Below are 11734 nucleotides of genomic sequence, written 5' to 3'. Positions count from 1 at the left end.
TTAAGCAATTGTTGCTCTACTATTTTACAGATTTTAGCCAAGAGGAGAAATAATACTGTTAATATATATAAATGGTTATGAGGAAAAGGTGTTACAGTTTGCTGAGTGTTTTATGGTAAAATATACAGTACATGAAGAAATGCATAACTAATCACTGCTTTTTCAAATATTAATTCAACAACAGGAAAGACTAGTGATAATAATATTATATAATGTACACTATAGTACATTTAAATAAATCATTTACTTATAGTTTTATCACGAGAGAGAAAATGTTTGTTTTGGCAACTGTCAAATCGATCCAGTGGAAGCATTTCTCGCTTTTTACTGCTGAATCTTTAAGTAGCTCAAGCTTTGGATACCAAGCTGCATCACATGTACACACACACACACACACACACACACACAAAAAAAAAAAACCTCATTCATGCAAGCAAGCTGGTTCAAGAGTGTTCGACACCGCGCGTGGTCTTTATCATGCCGTTAGGAGAAGCTGGACACGACCACAAACCTGGCAGGATTTGGGTTTTAAAGGGGCAGTACGTACACAAAGCCTAAACCAATCACTCGTGCTTAAGAACAGACTCAGTGCTCTTCAGCCATTCAAAAGGTCTTTCACAAATTCTTTAAAGCAGTGAAAAAGACTCTTGTTATCAATAAATTAAAATAATGAAAAGATAATGCAGAAAATCTTCACATTTGAGAAGCTGGAACCATGAAATCGTGATTAATTGACTTATTGTTTCATCTGTTCTTGAACATTTTCATGTTTATTTTTGCAAACAAAGTGGGCATTGTTCTAACAGTGTGAGTTCTAGGCCATATCGTCCCTGCTGGTTTCCCATCATACTGCCAAGCTGAGCGTGGTGAACCGGCAGAAACAAGTCTTTGTTTTTACTGTAAAATCAGATTAATCTGCATTCAGAAAGAGACACTAAAGTACTTAAAAATCCAATTATGTATAAATAATACCAATATTAAAAAATAGGAATCCGGCTGCTGATGAAGGTCACAGCGTTTTCCTGCAGCGTATCATTGCGTGTTTACAGAACCTGCTCCTGTATTTACTGTTTTCTACAAACACTAACTTTTATTATGAAGGAGGAGGGGAAATATATTCTTAGTAGGTAACGATTTTGAATGAAACATGTAATTGCTTTTTGATTATTTAGTAATCATTGTCATTGATTATTTTTACTGCTATTGTAATTGTATTATGATTTGCAGAGGGAATTATTATGTTTATTGAAAAACCTGTCTCCACCTCCAGCTGCTCATCAGATGAGGCTTGACCTTCATCCACAGTGAAAGATCTGACTTCTTATAAATCAAGCTTTTGTTTCTCAAAGTGACTCAAACTAAAAGTCAGTCTGAAGGTTCAGCATCTGGTTTCACAGCTCAAAGCTGTGATTGGTTGTAGGTCGATAAAGGTCAACAATTACTTACTGCCCCTTTAAAGGTTGTGCCAGATCTACATGTCTCTCTCTCACACACACACACACGCACGCGCACACACACAGCTGATGTAGCAGGCTGTGGATCGAAGCATCAACAGTGTAGTAAACCCACCCGGACTGAATCTCTGATCAACAGCGGCTCCGACTGAAACACAGAGATTGGCTAACAAACGTGTTTAACGCCGTTAGACCCTGGATAGACTTGCTTTTTAACAGTGGTTAGGCGTAGACAGACGTCGGCAACGCAAACGGCATTGTTCACATACTTGCCTGTGTACTTTGCGTGTCCCTGAAGTATTAACCTGAATCCACTAGGGAGCAGACCAGGACTGGATCATCCCTCGCCAACACCGGATTATCTTCCTTGACAACCTCCGAATTTGCACATCGTAAACAAACAATAGCGACACTCGAGCAGGTTGTGATTTTAATGAGACATCATAACGACCTTGGTAATTGCGGACTAGCACCAGGAGTTTAAGTGTGATTTATACTTCTGCGTCGAGTCGACGGCGTAGCCTCTGTGTAGCCCTGTACCCTATGCCGACACCTAGCCTGATGTGCACCTCCTCGAGCCGACAGGAAGTGCCCCGTGCTTTGAAGTAACTTTTACTAGTGGCCAAAACGGCGGCTGTAACACAGTGGATCAACAAGTCAGAATGTGATCCGTTCGGTCGGTAACATTTGAAAAGGCTACACCAGCCGCACCTTTACAATTTTACCCCCATTCATATTAGCGGAGCACTAAACCGGAAGTTAGCCTTCTCGGCCGGCAAAAGTCAACACAGTGGACGCTGTAGCGCTACTGCCGACTACTGTTTGGGGGTGTAATTGCAGATTGACGGAGACACCGTTGCTCAAGTATAAATGCATGGCTACCTGCGTAGCCTACGGCTTAGCTACGCATGTACACCTTACATGCGGCTGTGGCTCAGGAGGTAGAGCGGGTTGGCCGTTAATCGGAAGGTCGGCGGTTCAATCCCTGGCTGCGTGTCGAAGTGTCCTTGGGCAAGATCCTGAACCCCGATTTGCCCCTGGCGGCTGTTCCGCCAGTGTATGAATGAGTGTGAATGCTAGTTTCTGTTTGAGCACTTAGGCTCAGTGTGTGACTGGTGAATGCAGATGTAGTGTAAAAGCACTTTGAGTAGTCGAAAAGACTACAAGTACGGAGCATTTACATTTACTTATGTAGGAGTATAAATCAAGTTTTACTGTAAACATCCTGCCATAAAGCTCCTTTTTTAAAGTCTGCTGCTGACCTTCTTCTTCTTTTGAATTTAATGACGGTCACCACCTGGGCTAGTGTGGAACAGTAGATTGCTGCTGACCTGCCGGTCAGATGGACATACTCCCATTGCGTTCACGTGTGGAATTGCGTCTTGTGGACACGTAGCGTTAATTTCTGGAGACATGTACAACCTATGCTCCAAAGGAACGCGTGGCAGCCATCTTGCGTACGCATATGTGTAGTTAAAAGCAAGTATATCCAGGGCTTTAGCCGACTCGGGGAACATCAAGCTACAATATTACCTTCAGATCTACGCTGCAGTGTACTGAGAAAGTAATCAGACTGTTGTATAAAACTCAGCGCAGAACGCTGCAGCCAGAGCTGTGGCCTCATGAGATCTCATCCTTTCACTCTTATTGTGTTCACATACAGCGCAAAGTTAATTTTCGCCTTACGAGTAAACACAGTATGCAAATATTTGCATTTAATCTGGTTTACTACAGAGGTGTGAACCCAAATAAACATTTTGCAATGACCTGATTGCAATAGCTACATCATGATGGCGATAAATAAAACGTCCACAAGACGACAAGCAAACAACTTTTAAAATGCCTGTTTTCTGAATGAGGTTCAGCACGGTGATAGCTGGAATCAAGTAAGACGCATATTTTCTGAACTTAACAGGTAGTTCATCTTCCTCGCTAACTTTTATTCAAGCAGTTTGGGTAAAAGGCTCCGGATCAGAGCAGAATCTGGTACGTGTTTATTGCATCGCTGTCTGTTCATTCACTTTGTATTTAATGGTACAAAAATGTTGCTTTGCGTTCTATGTGAACACACAGTAAGACACGACTCCGATGTTAATCTTTTTTTCCCTTCCATTTGCCCTTGAAACTTAGTGATACGCGTTTTGCTTATGTTGTGCGACTCGTCCCTCAGTAACACCACGTGTGTTTTTGCACACCAGCAAACTGAATCTCTGAATAAAGAAAATGACTGCAGACGAAGTTTCACTTAAAAAGTCTCAAACCTGCCTTCGGGCCCCTCCGTGAACACTGACGTGTGAGAGAGGATTCAAGGTGAGAAAACAGCAAATAAAGATTTTACCTGGACTTCAGTCCATCAGAGGCGCTTGATCAACAGATTAGTGGCAGGCTCACAGACTCAGACCTGGTTCAGGGACATGCAGAGAGCTCCACAGAAAGTCAGTGAAACTTTTAGAAAACACATTTATACAAAAACCTAAAATATATTAGAGAAAAATATTTTGGGGCTATTTCTTTTTCAATGTTTACAACAACTTTAACACCTTTACGTCAGCTTCTCTTTATATTATAAATACATTTCTCCTCCTCTACGTTCAGACCAAAGGATTTTCTTCCTCACACGGTCTAAAACTCTTCACCTGAAAGCTAAAAATCTTTTATCTGGAAATAGATAACTGATGCTTCTTATAGTCTTTTGAGAGCTTTTGCTTAAGACTGCAGGATATAAACAGATAAAGTACAACGGCAGACTAAAGGCTTCAAATCGAATGGTAAAAATCTAGTCTACAATTAAATACTGGACTTTTTAAATGCCCTGCATCTGTTTTTGTACGGCAGAGTATCAGAGCCATGGTTAAGGACAAAAACATCATGTTTTTCAGGATAAAGTCTTCATTTTTCAAGTAAAATTTGTAATATTATGAGAACAAAGTTGTCATTTTGAGAAAAATCATAATTTCACAAGAATAAATCCTCCATCTTGTAATACTACTACTTAATAATCAAAATGTTATGACTTTTTAAAATAAAATCTCACAATATTACAATTTATCTTGTAATATTTGATATTTTTTACTTTGTTTTATCCCCAAATACTACTTGATTCTCATAATATTATGAAATTCTTTGCCCAAAATCTCTCACAGTGGCTCTAATACTATGATATTTTATTATTTTTGGTACCAACCGGTGTAAGATTTTGTATTTGTGCCCTTCAGTTTGTATTTAACTAAGGAAATGGGGAGTTAATTGTCACTCACATCCCTGAAACTGATAAAAAACCCACAATTTACGGTGAGAAATCACCTGGAACCATTCAAACGCTGGTTGGTTTTGGCTCTTCCATCAGTCTATCTGAGTTCTTAATCACCTCTGACGTTCCCTCTCATGAATCCACTTCTGCTTAACCCCATTTGGCATCCTGAAATCTAATAAAAACACTCTTTTGCTGAGAGGGATGCAGAATGAGCACAGAGGCGTGTTGCAGCGTTTTGATCCAGGTGTGCGTTCGCTGTACATGTCGGCCGTGGAAGCTCCGCCCGTCTCGGCTGCTCACGTCAGGAGGGTGTGTTTGGAGGCGGGTTCTCCAGCAGAGCCTGGACCGTGATGCCCAGCTTCACCAGGCCTTTCTCCTCCAGGATGTGGTGAGGAAGACACAGTTTGTCCTGGGAGACCAGAGTCAGGGCAGACAGAGAGGACAGGAGAAGAAAAGGAGGAAGTGTAGGAGCAGCAGAAAAGAGACAAGGGCAGCAAAAGATTTAGAAGTTTTGACTTCACCGCTGGCAAAAACATGTTCAGCACATACACCAGGTCTGCACTGGTACCTGATGCTTCCAGGAAACAGCCACAGCCCCACACTCCCTCCACAGTCCTACTTAACTTTTAGATATTCACAAATATATATTACTGCTTGTTGGTGGATTTTTGTTCATTTACTGTAAAAATTATACACAAGTAGGATAGGGTTGGGTTTCGAGAACCGGTTCCAAGTTGGAATTGGCACCAAATTTCCAAGAACCTTGGATTCATTAAGAACTGTGCATTTGGATTCTGCTTCTCGGTTCTTAACTTCCTGCATATTTCAGCTCCTGACTGAACTGCAGTGAGCCTTTCACAGTCCATAAAAGTGTCTCTCATCTGCCAGGAGCTGCTCCGCCGCCCTAACGTCACCTCATTTGTTACGCAGTACGTCAACAAAGCATGAAGAAGAGAGTCCTTCTGTTTCCAGTCCTGGACCATGGCGGACCGCAGTAAAATGCAACACCTGCAGTAAGGAGGTTTGGTGCGAGGGAGGAAGCGGCTCCAACATGACGAAGCATTTACCTCAACACGGCGTGAATCTGAAGGAACGCACCGTGTTCGATGTGCCGCTCTCTCCCAGCTACAACGACGCCCCACATACAGCTAACGCTAACAGTAGCAACGTCTCAGGTACAAAAACACAGGTGAGCTGACTGAAACCAATGATGTCTACAAAGGATTCAATATATTTTTCTTAGAGACCAGTCCTCAGAGACGCCCCTCCAGTACAGAGACTCCTTTCACTTTAGCCATGAAGGGGAAGATGAGCAAGGAGGAAGAGGATGAAGGTCACAGAGCGCTGACAAGATCTGTGGTGAAGGAACCAGAACCAAAAGAGTCCATAAATAGAATCAGAATCGATCACATTGAAACGATACCCAAACCAAAAGCAGGATCAATGATCATATGTGCAGTGAAAGACTCAGAATTTCAGAAAGCTTCATATTTTTTAAGGATAATAAAGCACAAACTGCTTTAACTGCATGCATTTCCCGCTAATCGAAGGAAGCTTTTTAACAATTTATTTAGCTTTAGGAGAAGTAAGAGTGTAAAACCCATAATTTAGCACGTGACTCAAGTTTCATACTTTGCGACACTGAGATGATTGTGTCACATGTAACAGGTGGACTCTTGTCTACGTTGGGAAAAGTTCAGATTAAAAAGGAACAGGTCGACACGCTTGTTTGCTTTCTGGTCAAGAGTTAGCTGAGAAGATCGATACCGCTCTCATATCTGTCCATTAAATATAAAGCCAGAGCCAGTAGAATGTTAGCTTAGCATAAAGACGGGGGAAACAGCTGGCCTGGCTCTGTCTATTGGTAAAAAAAATAAAAGTGTCTGCCAGCAGCTCTAAAACTCACTAAGTAACACATTACATTTGTTTAATCTGTACAATGCGTATAGATTAAACAAATCTTCAGATTACACAGAAATGTAAAAACATCAATTTGATTGAAAGTGATTTTATTGGGGTGATGTGCTGGACTATTTCTTGGCAGGACGCCAACAGTCTCCTGGCTGTAGCTTCATATTTAAAGGGCATATCAAAGTATCTATGGTCCAGTTAGGCTCTCAAGTTTAAGTCTGCTTGAAGACTACTAATTTAAACAATGACGTCGTAGAGCAGACAGCATCCCTAAACTGTCTTTATTACCTCTTTAACACTCTCAAATATCATACACAAGTCATAAAAATCCCCACCCCATACATGAAATCCCTTCGTATCAGCAAGTTAAAAAATCTGTGCACAGAATGTGGAAACAGCAGAAATTTACAGCTAGAATTATTTCACAGAATATGAATATGTGAATAGCTAAGTTAAAAATCTAATTCATAATAACAGAAACGAACAGTTTATGAACATTTAAACAGGTGTAGATGTAATATTCTAGTTCCACAACATCCAAAATGAAATGCCAAGTACCAGTGAAGACGTCTGTGTTTATTCAGTTCCTGTGAATTAATCCAACAGCCAATCTTACTTGGCAACTCAAAATTATTTTTTTAAAATTTGCAGTTCCTCTCAGCGTTACAAACAGAGCGATATTCTCCTCGATGTATCAAACCCTCAGACAAACATCTTGAGAAGAATAACATAAATATATATATCTTCATAAACTCATCTAGTGTCTATAGCCCTTCAAATGTTCAGTCACTTTGCATATCAGGACACAGCAGAGTGGGAATAAATTAAAATAAGCCAAAAGGAGAACCAATAAATAAATAACATCAACTCCACATTTTTCTTAACTTTCAAAACATCTCAAATAACAGTTTAAACTATCAATTTAGACAAATTAGGACATCACATCTAACTGATTTAAATATGGCTTCCGTTTGCTCCCCGCCGCTTCATAATGTGCAGGGACTCTTCTAATATCCTAATATATGAGTTAAACTGGTGTTTAACTTTGGATGTGAAATGAAAGAGTAACACAGAGCCCGGCCTTCATCCTGCTCTCCCTGAAAAACATCTTTTCAGTCCATCGGTGATAAAACAGAAGGGCTTCAGCAGAACCATTTGGTAGCCATATTGGAGGTCCGCAGCATGTGATTGTACAAAATAAAAGGCTGTTCTCAGAATAGTTTGGTGGACATGTTTAACTGGTAAGTTCAGTGTATTTAAACCTGGGCCATATTTCCATATAGGCTTGTGTTGAAATGATCAGTAGGTACCGAAGAGTTTTGAATCTGTACAGTAGATGCTTCAGCCGGCAGCTAAACCGGCTGCAACGTATTCCTTCGTTCCCAGAAAGTGGAAAGGATCCCTACGAGGGACTCTCAGTGACACCTTTATTTTTAACAGGAAACTGAAGTCTCGCTCTGCAATCTTATAAGAGGCGAGTTGTTGTAGGAAGACGCTGGTGTAAACGAGGGAGAGGAGTTTGTTGAGGAGCTGCTAGCAAGACTTTATTTATTTTATTATTATTATTTAACGTTACTCCAACACAACACCAGCAACAACTCACCTCTCATGAGATTTCAGAGCAAAGCTCATCCTTGAGCGAGATTTCGGTTTCCTGTTAAAAACAAAGGGTGCCACTGGGAGTCACTCATAGGGTTTGCGGCTGCCGGCTGATGCCATCTACTGCACAGATTCCACAACTTTTTGCAACTTTTTCCACACCAAAATATGTAAAAATACCATTTAGACTCTGATCTAAAGATCACTGGCCCATCTCACTTTATTTGGCTTATTAGAAACTCTTTAGCTAATCGTCTTTGTGTTGTTGTTCAGACATGCCAGTTAGCAGTGATTCAAGGTGGTGAAAGGTCAAAAAAGCGTTAAAGTTGTTTAAATATCTAGGTTGCATAATAAAAACAACATTCCTGCGGACCACCAAACCACAAACCTAAATGGATCGTCTCAGATCTTTTGGCTGGCTGCTCTGCTAAAAACTGGATTCAACTATAAATACATCAAAAATCTGAACATGACCACTGAATTTGTTTTGTCAAAGAGGAGATGTCAATACTGGCACAATAATATTTTTCTTTTTCAGGACCAAAGTGGGACCATAACAAGAATTTAGTCCTAAACATTCTGCATTCACATCCTGCACAGACCAGTTTTTATCCCAGCTGTACAGCGTGGCAATAAGACATCAGGGACTTTAAGGAACCTGCCGGTCCACATGTCCTGCTTCTGTTTCAGTCACTATATCGCAAAAACACAAACACGTTTGTTTGAGCTGATTTTTCCCCAAATGGGTGACAAAAAGAGAAAACCAGGAGGAGAAGGTGAGGAGAGAGGCTCATGCCGACGCTGCATTTGTATCACATGGGATCAACAGACACTTTCTTCTTATTATTATTATTGTTCCCACATGGGATATTTAAAATATCATGAAAGGAGCTTTTGAATGGTGTTGACTTTACTTTGTTGTTGGCTGGGTTTTGTGTTTTTGACAGATGTTAAAGAGCAAGTATGCCCAATATATTGTGCCAGACCTCTTATAGTCAGAGCCACTACAAAGACAGGGAGTCTGGTGGAGCTTTGACAGCCTGTAGAAGAGCGTTTATGTACCCTTAAAGAGTTTCTGTGTGGGTGGGGCGTTTCGTACGAGAGAATCTACCGGTGTGTGTGTCTGTGGGAAGCGCCAGTACACAGCTCTGAATGCAGGCCAGCTATCTTGAGGACTGATGTGTAAAAGAAGAACTCTTTTTAACTTTATTCACAGTATTCATATCATCACTTCATCTCCCAATCGCAGGTCAAAACCACAGTTCCAGAGAAACGGTACAAAAGCCTCAAACACACATAAATGATGTGTGGAAAACTGAGAAGGATCCGTTTTTATCTGATCTACATCTACCTGTTTCCAAAAAGTTGGCACGCTGTGTAAAAGGTAAATAGAAAAAAAATGTGATGTTATGCAAAACATCGACACCATCCATCCATCATCAACCGCTTATCCTGCGTCGTGGTGGGCCGGAGCCAATCCCAGCTCACATCGGGCGAAAGCGTGGTACACCCTGGACAGGTCCATCGCAGGGATCAAAACATCGAAAACACATATTTAATAGAAAATAGCACTAAGACAACTTATCAAATGCTGAAACTGAGAAATGTTATTGTTGATTGAATAATATTATACGCCCATTTTGAATTTGATGCCAGCAACAATTTTCTAAAAAAGTTGGACCACTGGCAACAAAAGACTGGAAAAGTTGTGAAATACTAAAAGGGATCTGCTTTATATACGTCTTTGCATGGTAGAGTTTCAGCTTGCATTTGTGAACGCAGCGATGAGCTGTGTTCAGAGACGATGAAGTGTTTTTGGAAGTGTTGCTCAGTGATGTCCAATAAAGAATCCCAAAGAGTGCCCAAAGGCCACGGCCATCCAGTATTAGTTTTCAGCCCTGACCCTTGCATGTAGAGATTTTTTCTGATTCTCTAAATCTTGTATAATAATAAATAATGATTCCGGCAAGATTCTTTGCAATTTTACATTGAGATACATGATTCTTAAATTGTTGAGTGGTGAATCCCTCCACATCTTTACTTCAGAAAGACTGGGATGCTCTCTTTACACCCTATCATCTTACTAACTGATCAATTGCGAGATGTTCCACCAGGCGATTTCTTTTAGCATTTCACAACTTTTCCATTCTTTTGTTCTGTCCCAACTTTTTGTGTTTCTGGCATCAAATTCAAAGGTAGGTGCTACAGAACAGTATACAATAACCTGGTGACTCTAACATCCACCTGCAAATTAGTAGCTGTTCATATTGTACATAAGGCATATATATCATCCACCTGCCTCATGTACATAATAATATTGTATAATGTACATAAAGTATTGCATAATTACTGCACAGAAATATTTATTTATTCCAGCATCCTTTGCACTATCTCACTACAAATCTGCTGTCTACAAATGTTTTTTTTGTCTATGGTTGTGTGTACATGTTTACTTTCTTTGTAGTCTGTTGTTCAGCTTGTTGTCCTGTTTGTTAATGCAGGTAATGTTTTTTGTATGTATACTGAGAGTAATATAAAACCGGTGTGTATGTGTACACATCTCAGGCCATTAAAGGTGATTCTGAAATGGATATATAATTTTCCAAAAACCATACAGTTTCCTAGGTTCATTTCATTAGATAAGTTGACTTTGTGCTACATCATCACATTTTGTTAATATTTGCATTTTACTCAGCAACTTTTGTGGAAACAGGGTTGTCTTGATATTTAAAATGGGATCATGATCAAATATCATTGTCTTAATAAATCATCTTAACTACAAGTTCTCTCCCAAACATTTAAAAATATAAGCAGCTTCTGCTCTTTTCATCATTGAGGCTGATGTTTTGAGGAAATGCTGCAACTATTGACAAAATTAAAAGTACTTTTGTATTTTATCTGAGACGAGTAATATATTTTGGGTTTAGTCCCTCTTTACATCACTGTGATTCTCTGTGTTGATGTTCAGTGAACGTTGATGAGCTTACAGAAATGTTAACAACAAAATATTTCCACATAAAGTTTAATTTGGAGTGTGATTTTTTTCCCATGTGACAAAATGCAGCAAATAAAAAGGGGGTGTGGTCAGGGCAGAAAGAGGGCAGGGCCTGCAGGTGACTGACAGAAGCCTTTTGTCACGGTTACGTTAGCTCGCTCCAGCTATAGGCCACAAACAGCAGAACTAGGCAGAGGATGTGAAGCAGGCTTGAGCCAATAAGGTCCCAGATTTGCCATGCGGGAGGCGGGGTTTGGGTGGTTACAGAAACCAATGAGGGAGTCTCTGACACCCCAGAGGAGGTGGGGTTTGGAGTCGAGATTGCCTGTTTCCTGTGCAGAGATGTCGCATCCAAGGCAGCCAGTGCCTGAACTGTGGCACAAACCGGCTGCAGGCGGCACTGGATGATGTCATAAGGCGAACAGAGGGAAGACTGGCACCCCCATTGTGAAGACGGTGGAAAAATATATGGAAGGAGAGGAAGGAGGGACAAGAATGGAAGGAGGTGGGAACGAAACAACA

At 40.6% G+C, this 11734-nt stretch overlaps 1 protein-coding gene across 5 annotated transcripts in view; it reads right to left on the bottom strand.

Moving 5' to 3' along the window:
- Positions 1 to 3897: 3897 nt before the first annotated feature.
- Positions 3898 to 11734, bottom strand: part of LOC119903399 (leucine-rich repeat and calponin homology domain-containing protein 1-like) — a 107481-nt gene continuing 99644 nt past the window's right edge. For 2 of the 5 annotated variants that reach the window (XM_038719534.1, XM_038719536.1), the window contains one exon: positions 3898 to 5116. In XM_038719534.1, coding sequence (XP_038575462.1) covers positions 5009 to 5116 — 108 coding nt within the window. In that variant the 3' untranslated portion in view covers positions 3898 to 5008. Of the gene's footprint in view, positions 5117 to 9627; positions 11646 to 11734 lie in introns of those variants that run through there. The other 3 variants (XM_038719531.1, XM_038719533.1, XM_038719532.1) reach the window with 2 other exon arrangements.

This window comes from Micropterus salmoides, unplaced genomic scaffold, assembly GCF_014851395.1.
Source record: "Micropterus salmoides isolate LMB-PRFRI ecotype aquatic unplaced genomic scaffold, ASM1485139v1 Ms_hic_scaffold_15, whole genome shotgun sequence".
NCBI lineage: Eukaryota > Metazoa > Chordata > Actinopteri > Centrarchiformes > Centrarchidae > Micropterus > Micropterus salmoides.
This window is presented reverse-complemented; position numbering and strand designations above follow the sequence as displayed.